The sequence below is a fragment of the Eumetopias jubatus genome, unplaced genomic scaffold (assembly GCF_037043125.1).
Source record: "Eumetopias jubatus isolate StellerSeaLion01/CBP00866 unplaced genomic scaffold, mEumJub1_p1.0 scaffold_11, whole genome shotgun sequence".
NCBI lineage: Eukaryota > Metazoa > Chordata > Mammalia > Carnivora > Otariidae > Eumetopias > Eumetopias jubatus.
The window spans coordinates 125,122,972-125,147,393 of record NW_028274817.1 but is presented as its reverse complement, the minus strand read 5'-3'; the positions used below and the strand labels follow the sequence as shown (position 1 = coordinate 125,147,393).

At 44.6% G+C, this 24,422-nt stretch overlaps 1 protein-coding gene across 1 annotated transcript in view; it reads right to left on the bottom strand.

Annotated features, from left to right (window-relative positions):
- Window positions 1-1,902: 1,902 nt before the first annotated feature.
- The window catches only part of PRKX (protein kinase cAMP-dependent X-linked catalytic subunit), an 80,931-nt gene continuing 58,411 nt past the window's right edge, over window positions 1,903-24,422 (bottom strand). Inside the window, exons 4-9 of the mRNA XM_028114949.2 lie at window positions 23,439-23,558; window positions 15,931-16,026; window positions 12,342-12,399; window positions 10,088-10,165; window positions 8,286-8,434; window positions 1,903-6,568 (exon numbers count right to left, since the gene is read on the bottom strand). Coding sequence (XP_027970750.1) covers window positions 8,309-8,434; window positions 10,088-10,165; window positions 12,342-12,399; window positions 15,931-16,026; window positions 23,439-23,558 — 478 coding nt within the window. The 3' untranslated portion in view covers window positions 1,903-6,568; window positions 8,286-8,308. The remainder of the gene's footprint in view (window positions 6,569-8,285; window positions 8,435-10,087; window positions 10,166-12,341; window positions 12,400-15,930; window positions 16,027-23,438; window positions 23,559-24,422) is intronic.

Genomic DNA, 24,422 nt, shown 5'->3' with positions numbered 1-24,422 from the left:
TCACATGGTTCATTGGAGTGAGCAGGAACCAGATGGTGCTTAAATCTGGGCTCTGAGATGTATGAACTGTGAGATCTCAACTCAGTAACTTGAGTCTTTCTCAGGCTCCATTCTGCTACCTTTAAAGTGGACAGGTACCCTACCCCTGGCAGTATTTTTAAGTATTAGATGATAATGGAATTGCCGGACCATGATAGCTCCATCTTTAGTTTCTTGAGGAAACTCCAGTTTTCCACAGTGATTGCACCAGTTTGCATTCCCACCAACAGTGTATGAGGGTTCCAATTTCTCAACATCCTCTCCAACGCTTGTCACCTCTCGTAGTTTTCGATGACAGCCAGTCTAACGAGGGTGACATGACGTCCCACTGGGGTTTCAATTTGTCTTTCAAAGAAATCCCTGCACTCCCGTGTTCACTGTAGCACTACTCACGACAGCCACGATACGGAAACAGTCAATGAGTGGATAAAAAAGATTTGTTACTACATATAAATCTTTTCCTTAATGTTTTGGGGACAAGGTTATCAGATCCTTTTAACAAAAATGCAAAATGACCATGGCTTCCAGGGGTGTGAGAGACCTGCATGAACAGAATCTGTGGTTTAAAAAAAAGGAAAAAGAAAAAACCCTATGAGGGCATCCAAAAAAAGTCAAGGACACATTCCCTGGATCATCTTTATCAGTCCTTTCAAGAACCCTCTGGTTTTCCCCCAAAATGTATATGCACGTGCACACACACACACACACACACACACACACACATCACTCCCTCTCCCAAACCAGAATCTCACCACCTAAGCACCTACTCTACAGAAATTCTGGAGCTGTCCCTACCCGGAAGGTTTGAAACCAGACCCGAAGTTGCTCTGCCTGTCCCTGAAAGATTCCCTCTTGCAAGGGATTTCCAGGAGGAGAGGTGGATGAGCTTGGTCACCAGGTAAACAGGCTCCTGTAGGACCACATCTCGCTATCAGGCTGTAGCAAGCACTGTCAGTGTTATCGATTAGACAGGTTGACCTGAGTGATAAAGGCAGGATATTTTTAGCAAGCAGCAGGTGACTTGGAAAGCTGGGTGTCAAGCTATTTAAGTAAAGAGAATGTGCCATCAAATAACTTATTTATTGATAATGATGAGGACGGCACATTTTTTTTAAAGTTTTTTTTTTTAATTTATTTATTTGACAGAGAGATAGAGAGCACAAGTAGACAGAGCAGCAGGCAGAGGGAAAGGGAGAAGCAGGCTACCTGTGGAGCAGGGAGCCCGATGCGGGGCTCGATCCCAGCACCCTGGGATCATGACCTGAGCCTAAGGCAGCCGCTTAACCAACTGAGCCACCCAGGCGCCCAGAGGACGGCACATTTTTAACAAGTTGCAAAGGCGTTGTGCAAAGTCACCCTCAGGCACTGGATTAAAATCTGGCAAAGTGGGGCCTGAGCAAGAAATCCGGCCCCTGAACTGTATTTTTAATAAAACTTTATTGGAATACAGCCTGTTCATTTACATACTGTGTAGGGAAGCTTTTGTGGTCTTGACAGACACTGTGTATCCTGCAATGCTGAAATATTTACCATCTGGCCCTTTGCAGAAAAAGATACAATAATGCTGTATCACATACTTGAAACTTGCTACGAAGAAAGAATTTAAAAATTCTCATCACAAGAAAAATAAGTTCACAACTATGTGTGGTGATGGATATTAACTACACTTATGGTGGTGATCATTTTGCAATATGTACAGATATCAAATCATTATGTTGTTCACCTGAAACTAATAAAACACCATATGTCAATTATACCTCAATTAAAAAAGCTAAAAATTAAGAGACACTGCTGACCCCTCAACTAGACTGAATGAAGACAAGCTTGTGCCGAAACCGAAGAAGCAGACCAGAATCAGATGTCTTAAAAGATACAAAGTTTTATTAAACAAACCTGGAATGAATAGTATTATTACATAAATTAGGCAGCAGTAAAATCTTCCTAGGGTATATATACAAATCACAGTGATTTTCATTGTGCAAGAATTGAAAGAATTAACAACAATTTTTTTTTTCCACATGAGAAGCTGGGACGACCCCACAGGGACCCCAGTGCTGGCTCGCCGGGGCGCACCGCACCTGCAAAGGCACTCCGTCTCGTGTCTGCCACATCCCACGGCTGTCCCGGGGCCACCCGGCCAGGCTGCCCGTAGCACAGCACAAGGAAGAAGGACGCTAAGACCGTTCTGCAGAGCTGAAGAACCATCTCAGAGGACAAGATGCCCTGAGTGTCAAAAGGCTTGAAATCCCATCTGCTAACACACACACATAATGACTTTTACTTTAAATTAACAGAGGTGTCCACCAGGGAAGAGCCAGTGAAAGCACAACAGAATGCGTTACAGCACAATAACTTATAGGAAACGGTGACAGAGCATTTCCCTTTTACTACGAAGGCCTGTTAAGCCCACGGGGTCTGCAAAGCAAACTTGATAGGTAAATGTGACACTTGGCAAAACACCACTCCCGAACTCCACCACCACCAAGACACAAACGCGGTCATGCACACACACATCAAACTACCCAAATACATTACTAACACAACAGTTCATGTGCTTGTCTTCTTGTTTTTGGTAAGTGGACATCGTCCACTGAAGGTGAAGTAAAGAGAAGGCCTTCTCACCTCCATAAGAAACAGGGACACGCGGTACAGGTACACAGGACTTGTCTAACGCAAATAAAACCCATACTCTCAGTGGACGGACCTCAGGAAAAATAAGAACTCATGCATCACATTCTCAAGCTCCACCACAGAAGCCCTTAGGGGCTTCTGTGAACATACTCATTTGGGGATGTAAAAATCAGTTGGGGCGGGGGGGAATCCAACCAAGTATTTTTCCTGCACTACAATAACCAAGTGGCTAGAGTGAGAATTTTGATGTGGTCCTAGGATTTGATGCAGCCTGAAGCACTCCCCAGGGGTGGGCAGCGCTCAGTGCCTAGAGAGTGGGGGCACTGGGGTCTTTCCTTGATAGCGTATTTTCACAGTTCCAGTGGTCCAAAATCTAGAGGCAGCTTAGGTCATACACAGAAATGGCAAATGTATCCCATGTCACGTGACTGTCTAGTGGTACTGGTGATTCTGTCGTTGGTAACAAGGGAGTCCTTAGGTAGAGAGCACAGAATGAAACAGAACACTGTACCAGATGCTCACGGACGGGTGGGTGCACAGGGCTGGGAAGAGGAGTGTGAAAGCATCACGAGGACTTGAGCTGGGCACTCGCATCTTGTCGTCGGGCTCTCTCTCGACATATCGTCACGTCAACAGTAGACATCGCGATGTGCCCAGCACCAAAGCGGGTACGTTTGTGCCAGGCAGGGTTCTAATGTATGTTCTGCAAGAACTGGAAGTTGGCTAATGCAAATGCAATTTAATTTCCTTCTTAGCTTTGAAGATATGTGTTCAAGGGGGTGGGTGATAATTCCTTTAGAAAAACACCACCGGCCCCAACATACTTCTTTGCAAAACATGCGTTTCCTGAGGATCTTTTTAAAATGGTACTTGTTTTTGAGAAAATATTGCCAACTCATAAAATTGCATAGAACAAAAGGAGTCTATCGTTTTTTTTTTCTGATGCGAATTTTGCGAATATTTCCATGACGTTTCTTCTCATGACTTTTGCACGTAGATATCTGATCAGATACCTGAAAATTTCAGAGTGCCCCCACCGAGTAAACTATTTTTCAGTTATATACAGTGAGTGTCCCATGTGTTTGGGACTCATTTTGATTAAGTCAGTCTTTGCATTACGTCACTCTGCTTAATTTCAGTCCAGCCACGGGCCGTTAACACATGGCGTGTGCCACCTCGAATATTGAAATGGCAAGGCTGAGTTTAACACCATCTGGTATTCTTGGAATTCCTTTTAGTTTTTAATTTGTTTTGCATGGCTGATGGCCGATGACAATGTTTTTAAAGAACCATGTGATCTGTGCATTCCAATGTTGGCATTTGTGAGTGTGTGTGTGCATATCTGTCCAAAATTAAGGCATTGCATTTCATGCTTTCTTGAGGCTGTTTTTCACGTCCTATATTAAATCCGGGACAGTGAGAACTAAACCTGAAAATATGCATATGGGTCAATGTGTCTACATACAATGCTTTATCATGTTCAAGAAAGGTGTTTCATTTATTTTTATTTTCTTAAGCACAAGGCTCCAAAATAATAGTAATCTATTTTTATAAGTCAGACGATGTGAGATCTTTGCTTTCCCTCATGGGTTTATATCTCAGGGCACCATCACTTTGCTGATTTAGCCTTGTAACAGTCAATGATGAAACAGTTAAGAAACTTCAGGCTGAACATGTTGCCCGTTCTGGTCCCCTACTGAATGCAAACAGCACAGGGATTGCTCGGTACAGACTAAAAACACCATTCTGTTGGAACATCCATCCATACGGCACACCCTTTAAAAATAATTTTTCTTCGAGTTACTCATTATAAAGAGTTTATTTTACTAAATCTTGTAGTCACTCTGACCTTACTCATTGGATTTGTATTTGAAGAGCAGGTCATGCACAAGAAAGGGGGAAACGTGGCTTCGACTTCAGTGTCTTTTAAAGCTTGGGTGGGTGCACACGTTCTTCATTCCACCTTCCAGCACATCTGTGTGCTTCGGACTTGTGAGTGGGATCTGGCCAAATCTGGTAGGCAACTGCATGGCCTTTGACATTTTGCTGCTTAAAGAGATGTATGACTTTGCCATGTGGCGGCTCTCCATGTCCACAGACATGCTTGCAGAAGAGAAGTACAAAGGGCTACATGGAAAGAAAAGGTCTTCCCAGGCACAGCACTGGAAAATAATGTCTACGATGGCCAAGAATCCACAAGGTGACTCAAGAACATGTGAGCTGGAGAAGCCCTGATAGGGTGCCCAGGCTTGCCTCTTCCCTGCACCCATCTCACCATCACACCGCCCAGGGCAAGCACTGCTCCCATCCCCACTGCCCAAGGAGCTGGACTTTTCAGGGCCAACCCTGGGAAGAAAGGAAGGGTACAGAAGGGGTCTTGGAGGTCTGTGTGGGTGTCCCTCTGCGGTCACCAAAGGCTCTGGCACCTACTAGTTAAGCGCACAGACGTCCCTGCAGAAGCTCACAGTTGAGCCCTACGACCAGACACAATGCAGACATGAGCAGCTCTGTTTGTCCAGCTGAGTCACAGTCAGCAGAGAATGGCCAACCCCTTGAGATTTGTACAGCGAACTTCAGAATGAGGAAGAGAAGCACAAGACAAAGCAATAGATCACGGAGAGCATGGACCCCTAGGACCTCTTTACAACGCCCCATTTTCTGGGAGGATCCACAACTAGCCAACACACTCACTGGAGCCCACTCCACATCCGCCTTGCATTATGTCAATCCCAAGGGGAAAGCATTTGCAGGGTGATCTTCATGGTATCTTCACGATCAGGTCCAGAGAGGAAGACAAAATCTCAGCCACTGATAAGCACGCCCTACCTACGAGACAAGAGTGTGCTGGACACACCCACAACTGAACATTTACGAGGATAGAAACAAGAAAGGTTAATTTCTACTATGCTGAAGACTGACATCCTATAGCTCATTTGCGTCTTATTTTTCCCACAATGGAAGTTAAAAAAAAGAAAGTTAAAAAAAAAACACGTTTGCATGAAGGTCATCCATGCAACTGAGCCAACAGTCATTTGTTAACTCTGCATTTTGTTGGATACAGAGCTCAACTGCAATTTTAATAGGTAGCCACCTGCCTCCACCCCCCCCACCCATGGAGTATGAAATTTCTGGATGTGATGCAGGGAATTTCTGGACTGTGTTCCATTCCTTGAACAATGTTAATGGCCACTGGTATTCTCAGACTCAAATTCAAACTGATACACCCTTCTCTTCCCTTCTGGTTTCAAGACCTAAAGTCACCAGACATGAAGCACTAAAGACACGGGATGTGGACCATCACATGATGTTTTCTTCACAAGCTACAAAATGCACATCAGACGATAAAAAATGCACACATCATATTTGTCTTAGCTTTTGTCCCCAAGAAAAACAGATTCTTGAAAGAGCAATTTGGAAAATAAAAATCATAGGCTCTGCCAAGTATGAAGATTTACATCATGGTACAATTCCTGTGCACCAGACATATGGTCTTTTTATACACACACACGTGCGTGCGTGCGCGCACCCACACACACACACACACACACACACACACACACACACCATCTGTGGTTATAACCGAACACGTTCAGTTCAAACTTATAAAGTTAAGTCTATGAGGAAAACCAAGATATCACAGTAGGTTCATCACACTAAGAGATAAGATAAAATCTACAACCAAACAATTTTCCAAGAGGTCCTACTGTGCAGTAGATTTCCAGTTGCTTATTGATGCTTAATTTCCAGTTGCTTAAATAATGCCAGGTCCATGACTTTGTACGGATATCCAATCTCTTTATATACACCCAGACTTATAGAATATGGAATGTCCTTATTCTGTGGACACAACCCTTCTTCAGGGCTGATATGCCACTCTGATGTGCAGGTTCAAATCATCCTGTTTGCAACACGAAATAAAGAATTTTGTTAGTTTTCAGAATAACTGGGTAAGTTTTGTAATAATCATACTAATAATTCAAAAATTACTCAATAATACACACAGGAAAACCAACTTTCCATTGAAATTCCTCTTGCAAAGACCCACAAGCATGAATTCTAAGGGGTGGGAAATGCTTAATAAAATAATTAAGCAGTGAGATGCCAGGTTGGCTCAGTCGGTTCCCAAGGATACACACCGCCTTGAAAAAGCTATTCCTACCTGCAGAATCTGCTAAAAAGGTAGCTGGGGCAGCTGGGGGTACAACTCCTAACCGTGAATAGAAAACTATCCACTAAGTACGCAACAAACCCCATCGGACGGCAGATTTGTGTTTCCTTAAGTAAATTTAACGGTATCTCTGTTACAAAAAGGCCCCAGTCCTCTGACTTATCAACGAAGTGTCCTTCACTAGAAAACATACCATGTCTTCCATCATTTAAAGATGACTGGATAAAAACAGCGCATAAAATATTATGGGCAAATCATTCAAAATTGAAGCAAATGAAGAGAACGGAAAATAAAACCCGAATTTAGAAACCCCTTCTATTTTTAAAACTCTTTAACTGGCCTTCACTAGGTTTGCAGAAGCTGGAAAAGCTAAAGAGAGTCTTTAAGAAAACCTGAGGAGAACGATCATTATGTGTTGAAAAGACTAAAACCCATCAAGCAGACATGTTCCGTTCTCATCCACACAGCCACCTGTTTCTCTTACTGAATTTTTGTTTCCATGTTTTAACTTTTAGGCAGGTTTCCTCTCGTTATCTGCATGGCAATACCAGCCGAGAGTAGAGGTTTCTGGTATACCACGACTCCCTCCCTTCAAGGGCTCTATAATGGTGTCAATTTGCACATGGTATTGACCAGGCAATTATTTCTCCCATTCCTCAAAAGTACTGTTGGGGAGACAGAGGCAAAAAAACAAGAAAAGTCAAGGAGTAGACATATCATCGGCAATATCTTGCGCTTCTCTTCCTGCAATTTTTCTTGCCTGGCTGTCGTGAGAAGAAAAACCTGATTTAAGTGGTGTTATGTCACTGAGCTCCTCACAGAACTAGAGTAACTGAAAGGTCTTTACTATGCACATTCAAAAATCCTTCAAAGTCATCAAGTCATAGATTCCACAAACACAGAGTCACAGACCTTCAAAGGTTCCAAGAAATGAGAGACTCAAAAATCCATTCTTTTAAATGTCAAATGGAGCTTAGCAAATTCCATAGGAGGTGTTCACTGCTGTCATCAGTTTTTAGTGAAAAGGGGACCTAAAAAAAACCCTTCCGAAAATATTTGGTAGGTATCTAAGAAGAAGCTGGTGTGGAACTCAGGGTTTCCAAAACACAAGAAGTCAGGAATTTTTACGAAAGGGGCTGTGTCCCTGGAATGTGTAGGCACACACGCCTCTCACAGGGGTCTTACTTAAGCCCTAGACCCGCCCCCAGCAGGTGTGTCTGGGGAGTGGGATGTTGGGGGCAGTGCTGTCTCTGGGCCACATTACATGTCTTGAGTAACACACCCCCGGGCACTGATGAAGCTGATGCTAGGAAGGACTCCATCTAGCTCCGCCCCACTGCTCGAGTTCCAGCGGATGAGGGAAGCCCCACTCCAACAACGCAACATCCCCTTGAGGTAAGGACACGTCAACCTCACTAATGCGTAATTACTAAAACTAAAGATATACCTTCCAGATGAGGATTCCTGTCCTCAGAAATTCTTGAAGACTTCCAAATCTTTCGGTGACACTGGAGGGGCCGTGTTCCAGTCATTCTCGGGATACGCTTCAAAGTTGGAGGTATCACCCTCGCCGCATAGCTTGGGCACGATGGGGGGCTGCAGGGCCAGGGCAAGACACAAAGGCACAGTCAGAAGGGAATGGTGTGTACCTGGATGGGACGTGCATCATTTTATATCTACGACTTTGCATACAAATGGAGATGATTTGGGGGGAAAAAGCACAAAACAGTGAAGTTGTCCTTCCTTTGTTTATGAACGTGGAAAGCTTTGAATTGGAGATACTGCCAATAAGCTCTCCACCAATGGTGCAGTAAGGGGAATGAAGGGAGGAAGGATGGTAGCCAGCCCTTGCTTCTTAAATTCTAGAGTGGAGAACCACCCAGATTCCTTGTTAATGCAGATTCCAAGGCCTGCCCAGGTCTGAGTGATTCTGCGGTAGCTGGTCCAGTGGCCAGAGTTTGGAAAGTCCCAGAAAGATGTCAAGAAAAAGCTCCAGTGTTAGTATCACCGAAGCCAAGCCTCAATCCCGCATCGATAAAATGAGGTCACTGGCACTGAAAAGGAGGTCAGCCAAAGGTTCCTGTAGAGGGCCAGCCAGTAAATATTTTTGGTTGTGCAGGCTGTAGAATTGCTGTGCTGACAACTCAGCCTCTGCCCCGGCAGGGCGAAAGCAGCCACAGACAACATGTAAATCAATGCAGGTGGCCGTGTGCTCATAAATTTATAAAACTTATAAAACTTATAAAAACATTTATAAATATATATAAAAATTTATAAAATTTATAAAAAAATATTTATAAAAAAAAGCAAGGGCCTTCAGGAGGAAATGGAGCAAGAGAGTAACACACGGTAATGCATAACCTTCTAATACTGATTTGGTTTTTGAACAATGAAAATATATTGTTTAGTCAATTAAAAAGTAAGTCATTTAATACAATAAAACACTTAAAAGCAGCTCATTGAGACACTGGTGGTCTGGGCCGGACCCTAGTTTCTGGGCTGGGGGCCAGGTATAAGCATTTTTAAAGTCTTTCCATTGACTTTAAAAAGGCCGAAGTTGAGAGTGTCATTAGGAAGACTCATGTCAAAAATACATTTCAATTCTGGGTCGCTTGGGTGGCTTAGTCCGACTGTTGATTTCGGCTGAGGTCATGACCTCAGGGTCATGAGATCAAGTCCCCCAGCAGGTCTCAGTGGGGAGTTGGCTTGAGATTTTTCCTCCCCCCTCTCCCCCTCCCCTGCTCACATACGCATGCTCTCTCTCTCTCTCTCTCCAAATCTTTAAATATATATATATATATATATATATATGCAATATATGTATATATATTCAGTTCAAAGAAAGGTGATCTAGAAAATATTCTCCATCTAATCTACCACCATCACTGCACAATATCCATAAGTGCTGGACAAACACCTGATCTGTGTTACACCATTTACCATTCCCGATTAGAAATTGGTGGGACGGGACTCATCCTGGTCATAGTCCCAGTGAGGGACAGAGCCAGGTCTCAAAAAATCCAACGGTAAAATGTGGGGTCTTAACCCATTACCTCTAGGTGTCTCTGTAGCACTAAGATTTCCACTGTAAAGGGATCTTGGCTTATTAACGATTTGAGATGATCAGCTGTATTACACAAATTAATTATGTATCAGCCATAAATAAACAAGTCAGACTCAGACTCTGCCCCTTGCCGAAGACAGGTAAAGGATGCTGAGCTGACAGTCGCCTGCGTACGTATGTTGTACCTTCAGTTTCCTTTGCGGGACCGCCTCCCAATCCACAGTTCGGAACCACCGGTGTCGCTTCACGTCATCCGCTCCATTCTTCAAAAGAAACAGGCATCATCAGTAGACAGAATTTTGACAGGACAGGGAAGAAAATATTCTAGAGAATCTCTACTCAGCATAGAATTAAAAAAATTAAATCAAATTTAGACAATGTGCTATGTTCTGAGTAATGGTCCCTGGACCGCGAGCTAGGAGGGGAAACGTATAAATGAAGGTGTTTGTTCTGTTCACTTTAATTCATAGTAGAAACAAATCCCGTCATTACTACTCTGGACCACACATAAAAGTAAGACTATGGCTCAGGCTCCTGAGATAAAACAAGACAGATACACGGTCATTCCTGAGTCTGCCACCTGTTTTCATCTTGACAGTTTTCTTTGGTATTTAGCATACTCATCATACAGACCTGGAAACCAAGGTTCACTAAATGGTGTAACTGGCTAATTATTGTGATGTTAGTAAATCACACAACTAGGACTCGAACCCATGATGTCCAACTTCAGAGATCTGAGCAGCTACCCAGCAGAACCCTCCAATTATAGTACCAGTGTGTTCATGTAATAGTAACGGTGTGTTAAGGTCTGTCTGCTTCCTTCTCAAGGGTGATGCCAACGGCCAACTTGCAGATGCCAATGGCATCATGGTCTTTGAAAATCCCTCCCAGGTGTTCAGCCTTTGACCCTACCCTTTTTCTCCGTTTTAATGGCCCTTGGAGCAACTTTTTTAGTCTATTAATGTTGGGAGTTGTTAAGATAGAAAACACATGAATTCTGCGACACAGGAAGAAGCCAATGGATCCGAATATAACAAAGTTTGTGAAATGTCACCTGGAACCTGTGCAGAAGAACTTATTTGGAAATAGGGTCTTTGCAGATACGATTAAGCGAAGGATCTTAGAAGAGCTTATCCTGGATCCGGGTGGCCCTAAATCCAAGGACAGGTGTCCTTGTAAGAGACAGAAGAGGAGACACAGAGGAGAAGCCACGTGAAGACGGAGGCAGAGATGGGAGGGATGCAGCCACAAACCCAGGGATGCCTGGAGCCCCAGAAGCTGGAAGAGGAAGAAGGACCCTTCCCCGGAGCCTCTGGAGGGAGCATGGCCCTGCCCCGCCTGGATCTTAGACTCTGGTCCTTTGTTAGAGCAGCCACAGGACACAAATATACCCAAATCAACAGAGGGTCCTGAGAGCTTGGTGGGAACCAAACCTCACACACAGGTCTACTGTGTCTCCCAAGACTACAGCAGACAAGACCAATGCACTGCCCATGTTTAAGTTCCTCCATGGATGTCCAGAACTGGAAATAGCTAAGATGACGTTCCCAGATTCTCTTAGATTCAGTGGTGCCACAACAGAACCAAAACATGCATATAAGATATCATACCATTTATGCAACAATCTCTTAAATGTATTCCCCTCCACCTGAAAAGTTTGGATAAATCATACACTATGTACACATTCTCAAATGATTAATTCACACACAAATGTGCACACCCATGGTTATGGCAATATTCACAACAGTCAAAAGGGGGAAACAACCCAAATGTCCATCGATGGATGGGTGAGTAAGCACAATGGGGTCTACCCATGAGCGTGACTCGGCCATAAAAAGGAACAAAGCACTGACAGCTGCTAGCATGTGGACGGACCCTGAAAACATGATGCTCAGTGGGAGGAGCCAGACACAAAACATCACTTATGGTGTGATTCATTTACATGAAAGCCCAGAACAAGGAATTCTACAGAGACAGAAGCCAGATTAGTGGTTGCTCAGGGCAGGAGAGATGGAAGGATCGGGTAACAATAGCATAGGGTTTGGGGTTTCTTTCTGAGATGAAGGAAACGTTCTTTAACACTGACTGTGGGGATGGCCGCACAACTCTGGAAACCTATTAAAAGCTCTTGGACTGCACACTTTCAATGGGGAGGCATGTACGGTTTGTGATTTACAGGTCAATCATGTTATTTGAACAGTCGAAATAAATAAGCAAAATACCAACATCTTATTGATGATGGGTGAGTCGTCTAAACGTTTGCAGAGAAGAACGGATGCAGTATAGACCCAGGTGGATTTCGCATGCCCAGACACCCAGATTTGAAATGTAGCCAACAATTAAACACGATCGCCGTGCCTTTGTTTCTATTAATAGAAACGTATGGTGCCAAGTGACGGGAGTGTCTAATGGATGATACATATGAAAACGAACACTGACCTTCATGTTTCCGAGGCGTCTGGTTCTGTCAACAACAAGCAATTTCCTAATGAGGTCTCTATTTGCGGGAAAGAGACAAAAAGATGCATCTTGATACGGACCCAAGCAAACACAGCATGTCAACAGCAATAAAATCTGCCCATCACGTTATGTATCGGGAGAGAGGATCAATTTTCATTTTGCCTCAACATTTTCTCTCAATTGTTTCTTCACCGATATTCATTTCTAAATAATTTATGCAAAGCGGGGTTGGCTACACAGAGCGACAGAGCGAAGGGGAAAAGGTTCATTAAATCACTGTGCAGAAAACGAGCCTTTCAAGAGAACATGCGAAAAGATTACGTGCCTGCCCCAAGTATAGCGATATTTCACTTAAAATATACCCACGAGGCTGTCCTTGCCAAAGAGAAGACATCTGCTTTTACCAAAATGAATGGCCACGCTTTGCCCTAAGGGTCTACTTATTTATGGGATTCTGGCCGTATGCTGGTTGCTCTCCTATAACATACAAACTTCTGTGAGTCCCTTAAACCCTGCTGCTCCGCTCATTCCTTCCTCCTAAATAGCAGGCTGTGTCAGAATACAGACAGGCCCCTTAGGATTAGGCCAGGCCAATTAGGATCTGACAGTTAAGAGGAGTGTCAAGACACTCAGAAGACAGGCTAGTTCTAAGAGTAAAAGGTAAAGAAGTAAAAATTGTGTGTGTGTGTATGTCTTTGCACATAATAAAAAGAATACCTTATGTATAGTAGTATCTAGAGACTTCAAATATAAATTGAAATCCCCCAGACCAATCAAAAGACCCATGGCCCAGCTTCAAGAAAGCCATGACACAACTTTACAAGACTACAATGTACCTTATGCCCACCCCCAGACTCACACCACAGCGTGGGGTCTGTGACCAGCTGGGAAAGTTGAGATCCCAAGGCCCGTGGTGATGTATGTGAAGGTCCAGGGTCCCAAGATCCCCGGTGCCTTATGTCTAGACTGTGAATCACCAAACACCACACTCCTCAAACAATCCCAAATAAATGTGTTTTTTTTTTTCCTTCTCTTTCCCTACTATTTACAGCCCTGTCAGCCCTGTTAGTGCATATACTTAGAGCTGTCTCTTCTGGGGTTCTAAATCAGTGACATTTTATTTAAAATATAAACTCAAACTCTTACAAAACACAAGCCCCAAAAGCAAAGGGTACGGATGTAAAGGGACCATCCGGTATGGCAAAGCCGTGTAGGATCTCTGGACGTGTCTGAACTCTGGATGGACCTGAAATCCTAGGACGGGCTCTGCAGCTGTGGGCAATTCCTTTATTCACAGCACGCGAAATTCTAGATCTTACTCACTATCTTGCCTGGCTTCTCTCTGACCACTGAGACAGGAAGAAACCCTGATTAGGTATTTGGTCTACCAAGTTGGCAACAAGCCCCAAAGCGCTGATGTCCTGTCAGCTGTCTAAGCTCCTGTAAGGAATCTCAGTGTCAATCCAAAGACACAAGTGCTCAGGCAGGAAGGTGACACAGCCAAATGCCGAGGTTGTAAGAACCAACAACAGAAGACCTTGAGAACCTGAAAGTCAAAATTCCACCACCAGACGGCACCCAACGGCAGTGATTTGGATATGCAAGCCTCACGAGGGTCCTGCTTCTCAGCCAACTCAGGAAGATCTAGGCAACACTGGGAAGAAGTGAGGTTCTTCTCAACCACCATCTGCCATCAGCAACCGCATCCAAAGATCCCAGGTTCCTGCTCTGGCTAAGCCCTCACGTTGGGAACACGGGGGTCCCAGGGTAAGAGAGAAGAGGAGCCTGGGGCTGCTAAAATGAGGAACATTCTAGACCAAAGGATAGGAGCGCTGACACTGCTGGTTCTCTCTTCAGAACTGACTACAAGGAAAAAAGGCGGAGGTAGCAAGACACCAGACATAGATTAAACTTACGTTTGTTGTATTCCATTCTTTTCCATGGAACGGTGTAAACTTACTCAATATTTCATATGACTGACAAGAGCCCTTGCCACCAATGATGGAAGAAATGATCTCCGAATTTATGCATCGTCCCTTCTCTGGGGAAACGTCTCTAGGAAGAGCTGAAGTCATTCCTTGCAAGAGGAAGTGAATACATTCTCTGAGGTTTTGCCTAGCCTAAGACCTTCAGGGGGTCTCCACAAGGGGCTGATTTTGAGAATGCAAGAGACAGTCCATGCTCATTTTACCTGGACCAAGCACACCAACAGCAACAGCTAAGCCACATATACCTCAGGCTGGATTCCACCAGTGTGCATCCAGAGCAAGGCAGCAGATGTTCACACCCCCTAGATTTACCCAGAATGTCAATGGTCTAAAGTCAGCCATTGGCCAAGCTGCCAATGGGTGTGAGTAGATTTTAATCCAAGTAAACCACTGGTAAACTGTTGGCATATACCCAGGTAAATTTTTTTAAAAGTCCATGTGACAAAATGTCACTCAAGTCCAATGGGATCTGGACCCTGGAGGAGAAATTCTATGTGATAGTTTTCATTTCTTTCTAGGGTAAATAAACTTTTGACTGCTCGATCTCCCTCTGCACCTCCCTGTCTTACCATTCACGGGACAGAGTACCCACCTTCTGGGTGATTATTTTTAATGGAACTTAGTTTTTTTGCTAGTCTTCTAAACTTGTCTGGTGTGTCAAACACACCACCTCTGGCCCAACCAGCCCAGAGAAACACTGTCTTCTACTTGGACGGAGAGCCTCTGGGGGGAGTGAGATGACCTTCACCAGTCAGAAAAGCAACTGGATGCAGCCAGCAGTCCCAGCAGCTGACCCAGTGTCATGAAACCAGTTTTCTCTGAACTCGCTGCCCATGGGCTACTTTAAAAAAATAGCAAAGAGAGAGAAAAGTTTAATTCTTGACTAAATGCAGTTAACCACCTTGTGATCAGCAGGGCTTGGTGCACGCAGCACCTCACCTGGGAAATGCAGGGAAAGAACAAGAAATCATGGTACAAAAATGTCTATAAGGTGACCAGATAGACAAAGGTAACTGGACTGCCAAAAGCATTCTGAGATTTTTAAAAACTTTTCTCCCCACTGTTACCCCAAATTTAACGAACTGCATACCCAAAGTTACTAACACTGAAGCCGGAGAAAAGTTCTCATAGCAGGTGTTCATCAGCCTCAATTTTAGCATGAAAAAGGAATTTAAGAATGAAAATAATTTAAGCAGGAGGAAAAAGAGACAGCCTGCTAAAGCCATCAACATGCCCACCAACTGCAAAACCAGCTAAAGGAGGTAGGGGGTTGGGAGGGACCCTTTTCGTCAAATACCCAAACGGCTCTCTTACTCAGTGTGATTCACAAGTGCCTTTACTGGCTAACTGTAAATGTCATTTCTCTCGAGACGCATAAAATCTGGCCAAGAGTCATGAAAAGGCTAAGTCTCATTACAGTAGAATAACGACCACCTTCTCCCATCTTGTGGAAAAGCTGACCGACCAGAACACGTGAAACACAGAGCAGGAAGAACGGCAGTAAGCTGCCTGCTCTGTGATTTCTTGTCTGTGATTTTAAAAATAAACACCCCCGACGATCAGGGAAACGGTTTACTTACTTTACACTGAAATCCAAATGTCTCGGGAAATCTATTTTGCCTGCAAGGATTTTTTGATAAATGCCAAATGGGTTGTCATCAAAAAACGGAGGAAACCTGTAAGAAAAATAAACATCTATTTTTAGCAGAGAGCAAGCACGGAAAAAAATCCCTGCTTTGTAGTGAGTACACTGTTTCTGCTCGATGCAAGCAGGACATTCAAAATGTCACCTCCCTTTCAGACCATGAGCGAAGTTCTCTGTATTCTTCACATTTACGGCACTGTGTGGCACATAGTAGGTGTTTGATAAATGTGAGCTGGGCACATGCAAGAGGATGGGTAACACTGTGTCCTGTTTTTCTTTTTTGGTTCGAGTAGACTATACCTCTATAAGCAGCCAGTATTTGAATCTCCATAGTAGATGAATTCACATAGGTCACACTTAGGGAGGTGGGTGAGAGCAAGGCTGGTTCCTAACTTGTACCTTTAGGCCACAAAGATCTAGCACATTACAGCCAGCAGCCCATTTTTATAAATAAAGTTTTATTGGCAACGTGGCCATCCTCACTTACTTATGTATTATTGTCTATGGCATAGTTATCAGAAGTAAAGATTGTAGTCCTAGCAGAGAAACCAACAGATGTGTCTTCTCTAATACCTTGAAATAGAAAAAAAAAAAAATCTGAAATAAGCTAAATAGGAAATATACTTAAAACTGCAAAGAGCTAGAAAAATCCAAGAAAATAGAAAAGTTAATAAATATATGCCAGATACCTCCTATATGCCCTGAGGCACAAGTTGTAATTTTGGTATTTGCTCGCAGTGCTGAAGGCAAAGACCCTGAACTCAAAAGGGTACCGCTAATTGGATCCTTTGGAAATAGGACTTCTAAATTGGACAGCCACGTGCAGAAGAATGAAACTGGACCATTTCCTTACACCACACACAAAAATAGACTCCCAATGGTTGAAAGACCTAAACGTGAGACAGGAGTCCATCAAAATCCTAAAGGAGAACACAGGCAGCAACCCCTTCGACCTCAGCCGCAGCAACTTCTTCCTAGAAACATCGCCAAAGGCAAGGGAAGCAAGGGCAAAAATGAACTATTGGGATTTCATCAAGATAAAAAGCTTTTGCACAGCAAAAGAAACAGTCCACAAAACCAAAAGACAACCAACAGAATGGGAGAAAATATTTGCAAATGACATAGCAGATAAAGGGCTAGTATCCAAAATCTATAAAGAACTTATGAAACTCAACACCCAAAGAACAAATAATCCAATCAAGAAATGGGGAGAAGACATGAACAGACATTTTTCCAAAGAAGACATCCAAATGGCAACAGACACATGAAAAAGTGCTCAACATCGCTCGGCATCAGGGAAATCCAAATCAAAACCTCCATGAGATACCACCTCACACCCGTCAGAATGACTAAAATTAACAAGTCAGGGAACGACAGATGTTGGCGGGGATGCGGAGAAAGGGGAACCCTCCTACACTGTTGGTGGGAATGCAAGCTGGTGCAACCACTCTGGAAAACAGTATGGAGGTTCCTCAAACAGTTGAAAATAGAGCTACCCTACGATCCAGCAATTGCACTACTGGGTATTTACCCCAAAGATACAAATGTAGGGATCCAAAGGGGTACATGCACCCCAATGTTACAGCAGCAATGTCCACAATAGCCAAACTGTGGAAAGAGCCCAGATGTCCATCGACAGATGAATGGATAAAGATGATGTGGTCTATATACACAATGGAATATTATGCAGCCATCCAAAGGAATGAGATCTTGCCATTTGCAACGACGTGGATGGAACTGGAGGGTGTTATGCTGAGTGAAATAAGTCAATCAAAGACATGTATCATATGACCTCACGGATATGAGGAATTCTTAATCTCAGGAAACAAACTGAGGGTTGCTGGACTGGTGGGGGGTGGGAGGGATGGGGTGGCTGGGTGATAGACATTGGGGAGGGTATGTGCTATGGTGAGCGCTGTGAATTGTGCAAGACTGATGAATCACGGATCTGTATTTCTGAAACTAATAATGCAATATATGTTAAGAAAAAAAAAAAGAAGAAGATAGCAGGAGAGGAAGAATGAAGGGGAGTAAGTCGGAGGGGGAGATGAACCATGAGAGACGATGGACTCTGAACAACAAACTGAGGGTTCTAGAGGGGAGGGGGTGGGGGGCTGGGTTAGCCTGGTGATGGGTATTAAAGAGGGCACGTTCTGCGTGGGGCACTGGGTGTTATGCACAAACAATGAATCATGGAACACTACACCAAAAACTAATGATGTAATGTATGGTGATTAACATAACAATAAAAATTTAAAAAAAGAAATAGGACTTCTAATTCACTAAAATAAGCACTGGAAATATCTTAGAAAATGAAGTTTTCATGGGGTGGCTCAGTCAGTTAAGTGTCCGACTCTTGATTTCAGCTCAGGTCATGACCTCAGGGTCATAAGATCGAGCCGCGCACTGGGCTCCATGCTCGGCGCAGAGTCTGCTTGAGATTCTCTCTCTGCCTCTCTCCCTTTGGCCCTACCCTCCACTTGTGATCTTTCTCTCTACATAAATAAATAAATAAAATCTTAAAAAAAAAATGGAGTTTTCAAATGATATCCTGATGGAAGATGACAACTTTCGATAGGCAAAAAAACTTCCTGTTGATTTCAAATCAATTTCTGACGTTTAAAAAAATAAACGAATAAAAAACCAGAATACACTGAGTGCAATGGTGTTCTCCAAAAAGATATATCCATGTTCTTACCCTGACAATCTGTGAATGGGAGCTTATTTGGAGAAAGAGTCTTTGCATATGGGATTAAGTGAAAGATGCTGACATGATCTAATCCTGGATCAGGGTGACCCTAAATCCAACAACAGGTGTTCTGGTAAGAGACAGAAGAGGAGACATAGACCCAGAGGAGAAGCCACATGAAGACGGAGGCAGAGATGGGAGGGACACAGCCACAAGCCCAGGGACGCCTGGAGCCCAGAAGCTGGAAGAGGCAGGGAGAACCCTCCCTTGCCCCGCCTGGATCTCCGCAGCCCTGCCCAGCCTAGATCTCCACTTCTGGCCTCCAGGCCTGAGAGAAAATGGGTTGTAAGCCACCATGTTTTTAGCCATTTGTCCTGACAGCTACTAACATACAGAACAGACACATTTAACTCTGCACATACATTATAGAGAAGTGAAAAGCTGAAAAACTAAAGAATAGAATATAAAATACAAAAGAAAAGGAAATTAATGGGAAAGTTGAGGGAGAAGAGGTAGGCGAACAAGGAAAATGGAAGACACTCAGTAAACGTGAAAGGGTAGCCATGTGTGATAAAGGCATAAAACAGCTTTTATTCTTACGTGACATTTCAGATACACTTTGGAGTGAGCTGAGACTCAATGCTCAGCGGAATCTCTGAGCCACTGGTTATTCGGGTTTCATAACTACAAGTACTTTGGCCCACTGTTACTTCTAGAGTTACGAGCTACCACTGTTCAGGGCAGGCCCGGGAGGAAAGGTCTATATGCACACAGACACTCAACGGGTCCGCGCCAGCCGACTACGCCTTCAAGTTAATAGCTCCCAAGTCAACCGTTTCTGGTCGGCCAGATGCTTTGTCTAACAATGGCTGGGGAGGTCTCCTTTCTTGGGTGGCGGCCCCATCTGAGGACAACTGGCTGTATGATTTCATCGGGGGAAATGCGCACGTTCACGAACAGCGCGTTAAACACCAGGAGAAAATGTGTCATACATACCTAACAACATTTATGGACAATAATTATTAAATAAAGTGTTCTCAGGAAGCAGGCGTTATATGACTATATCATGGGGAAGGTATGTTAGTAGTAGTTTAACGAGCGGAAAAAAATGATAATAAATGAGCAGTACCAGATCTTGCCCGAAGGAAGAAGCAGAGAGAACGGGAATCTGAGAACGAGCCCTGCCCTCGCATGTGGAAAGTACCCTAAGAAATCTTCAAATCTCTCTTTAATCCAACAGAATAGTTACAGTTCTTAAACAAGCACTGAGAGCTCGTTATGTAAGTGAGCTAAAGGTATCAAGGGACCCAGTGGCGCTCCAAAGGACGACCCGCTCGTGGGCATGGAGGAAGCTCAAGAGCTTCCTCTCCCAAGGTCACGCCAACTTTGCTACTGTTTCCATCATCTCGCCATGATGACTTGGACATATCTGTTCTCCCCACCTACAGCTACCAGGAGAACGGACTGTCCAGAAACAGGCACCACTGTGGTGGTAACGTCATGCTCCTGATCACCCTCTTGCACAACCATAGGAGGGGCTGGCCTTGGAAGGCGGGCACTTTGGACATGGGTTCAAGGAAAAGAAGGAAGAGTTTTTGTAAAGAAAACAGAACGGGGAGGTGCTACCAGGTCACCGTTTTTGACGTCTTCCTCAAAGACCCCCTCCTCTGGTTACGTGCGTAGAAAACATAAAGCCTGTATTCTTCTGAGAAAGTGGCAAGGACAAAGGGACGGGCTGTGCAACAGGAGGAGGGCAGAGTGTAGAGTAGGAAAGAGTGCCAGGGACACCCTGTCTGAAGTGTGATGGCCATGATTCTCAATGTGGGCTCCCACGGAACCCTAGGTTTCCGTAAGTCTCATCGGGGAGCTTTGGGAAGGTGCGCTTCCCCCCCCTCCACCCCGACCACAGATCTGAACATGGATGCCGCGGGACATCTCCAGCTGCTACCAGGGAAACATGGGCAGGAGAGGAAGCAGGTGCAGGGGACAATGAGGAAATTCAGAAGTGGTCCAGGGGAAGGCTCAAGTCTGGCAGAACTGCAGAGGGAGCCCAGGAATGCGCAGGAGGGATCGGTGAGGCTTGTGGCAACAACATGGACTCGTGTCTCTCAAGATATCCCTCCAGAAAGCCTGGACCCCCTCCAACTACAAATGTGTAAATGAAAACACATTACAATGAACACATAGGTCCTGCCTCGTATGAAATGCAAAGGTCAACTCGGAGTGTTTTGGTTGGGAGTGGGTTTTAATGATTCATCATCAATTATTCTAATAAGAGCCTCATAACATATTAGATCCTCTTTCATTATTTTCTATACTACTCATACATATTCTAGTATATTATAGTGGAAATACATTATTGCTAATATTCTATGAGAATATTAAAAACATTGTATTTTCTAATATCCTAAAACAGCATATTCTAATATTTGAATGGATTATATCCTAATAATATTCTAATCATTCTAATAGTTATTTTTAACACAATAATCCTAATATATTCACTCTAATACGTACTAATATATTCTAATTTTATTCAATTTTATTCTAATTCCAATAATTTTCTTATATTCCACCAATATTATTTTCCAAACTTGTTATCTATTAATAATATCTCATAGTACTATATTCTATATATAGAATATGTCCTCCTAGAACGTACTGTAGTAATACAGAGAAAACAGAGCTTGTGAACCTCATCTATTAAGCCCTGGCCGCCAGGGTTCATTTATCGTTAAACAATGCTGACCTCTAGTGGTCAGTAGTGTTAAGGAACGGAAATGTGCGGCAGGGCATCTGAGGGGAATCGGACGAATATGGGCACATAAATATTCACAACTGTGGTATCTTCTCAATGGATGGGACCTATGCGTGATTCATGTTAATCTTCTGCTCTGCTTGGGACTTCATGGGCTGGGGTGTCTATTAAGAAATTCGGTTCTGTTTGATTTGCCAGACCCGTCTGGGTGAAGAGTAATGGAAAAATACAAGAGACCAGATAGATGATGGATGGATGGATGGATGGATGGATGGATGGTTGGATGGATGGATGGATGGATGAAGAGATACATAGGCAGACAGGTAAAGAGAATAGATAGATGATAGATAGATGGGTGGGCGGGTGGATAAAGTGATGGATGGATGGATGATGGATGTATGGATATATAGATACATAGATACAGGGATGGACTGATGGATGGATGGATGGATCGAGAGGTATGATGCATGGATGGATGATGGATAGATGGATAGCCCAGGAGATAGGATGATAGATAGATAGATAGATAGATAGAGAGATAGATATAGGGATGCATGGATGGATGGATGGATGAATGGAGAGATTGACAGATATGATGGATGGATGGATGGATGGATGGATGGACAGATGGATGGATGGATGGATGGATGGATGGATGAATGGATGGATGGAGAGATTGAGAGATATGATGGATGGATGGATGGATGGGCGGACGGACGGACGGACGGATGGATGGACAGATAGACAGACATAGGGATGCATGAATGGATGGATGGATGGAGAGATTGAGAGATATGATGGATGGATGGATGGATGGATGGGCAGACGGACGGATGGACGGACGGATGGATGGATGGATGGATGGATGGAAAGACAGGTAGGTAGAATGGACAGGTGATGGATGGATAGATGGATGGATGGACAAATGGATGGACAGGTGATGGATGGATAGGATAGACCGATAAAGAGAGGTAAGTGATGGGAGGACACGCACATAGATGACAGATACACGGGTAGATAGTTGATAAATAGGTAATAGACATGCAGACAAATAAATACAGGTTTTCACAAGACTCCACTCTGGCCACACCCTCAGTGCAGAAATACACCTCTTTTCCATCATTCTTTCCAACTGAAAGGGAAGGCTTCCAGGCAAAAAGCTCTAGACTTGCCCTGCAGGGAATCAGTTGTGGAACTGCATCGGGCTCGGGGTTCAACTGGGAGTAACCTCTGAGCACCTGCCAAGCTCCCCAGCGGGAAAGAGGCCCGAAGAAGGAGGGCAAAGGACGGGGCAGGGAGGGTGGAAGGAGGTAGAGGGGCCGCACGTCCGAGGGCCCCCCGGCCAGTGTCCGGGCACCTCACAGACCAGCTGCCTGTCAGCTACACCATCAGAGAAGAGGTCCTCTGTAGGACCAGGAGGAATCCCCATGTCTATGATTTCTAAGCGGGGATGCTTGCTTTACATTTCTGGTAGAGGAACATCACACCTGTCTCGTGCCTCCGCGAGGCTAGAGTATTCACTCACGGTGATACCTCGGTACCTGTTCAACACCTCTGGTATCTGGATGCGGGGAAAATGGAACCTTGCAAGCCTCATGACAAGCAAGTATGGGCACACACTCTCCTTCCTGGCATGCAACTCATTCATAAAGTCCTAAACCGTATGCGATTGCGATTTATTTATCTTTATCCAACATGTACGGTCATGGCCTTAGCTCTCTGCCTTGCTCCAAAAGAGTCCATGCAGAAGACTGAATATTATATTCATGGGAGACAGGGATACTTAAACAGGAGAAGGTCCCAAATGCTGGTGCTTCCCATGTGCTTTTGCTCTTATGAAAGCACACTTAACTGTGGGTCCCCATTACCATGTTGGCATGGGGAAACTGGCACGGGAGGACATCATGGGTATTTGCCACCAAAAATCACCGTTCTAGAAGCAGGGAAGGGAAGTACCGGAGAGTATGTGTTGATTCTCCACGGGAGCCGTACTCACCCCGAGTGCATCTCAAATATCAGGATGCCGAGCGCCCACCAGTCCACGGCTCTCCCGTGGCCTTTGCTCTGGATAACTTCAGGGGCCAGGTACTCGGGTGTTCCACAAAGGGTCCACGTCCTGGGGACAGAGAAGGGCATAAGAGAAGTTAGCGGTGTTGGGCAAATGCATGCGTCTCAGGACTAAATGCGACGATGACGTCGGTGATCACGACGATGCCCCATCCCCACCCCCTGGACACTCCAAAGGTGTTGGAGAGAGATGCCAATGTTGTCTTAGAGGACTCTAGGAACCACATGAGGTGACCTGAAGCCAGGACAGACGGTCAGAACAGATCCTTCTCTCGGGAGCTACTGTGGGACCACAGCCCTGCAAACACCTTCATTCCAGGGCTCCAACTTCCAGAACCGCGGGAGAATACCGTTGTCTGAAGCCCCTTGGTCGGGGTGCTGTTACGGCAGCCCCGGGAAAGGCACGTGCTCCCCACACCGGCCACGCACACTCTTCACCTTCCTTCTAAAGCACCTGCAGGCTCGGCCCCGCACATTCTGTATGGCACACTGTTGTCTAATGGAATGGAAGCTAATTGACAGTGGGGAATGGCAGACATCTGAAAATACAACTTTGGAGGTCAAGAAGATAGCCATACTGATTTCCACGTCTGTCTCTCTAGATGGCTGACCACCCCTCGCCCACTAAGACTCTGACAGATGAGAGCACGTCTCTAAGGCGGGGAGCGGCGGCTCAGAAAGAGCATGCTACGGGGCTTCCGTGAGTACGAAGTTCAGGTCCTCCTTGTGGCTTTGCTCCCTGGTTCGCAGGAAGGAAAGAGTCGAAAGTGCAGACCACTTCACACCCATCGGGATGGCTGTGAAAAACACAGAAGTGTCGGCGAGGATGTGGAGAACAGGGATCCCTCGTGCACTGCTGGTGGGGACACAAGCGGGTGCAGCCACTGTGGGAAACAGTATGGCGGGTGCTTGA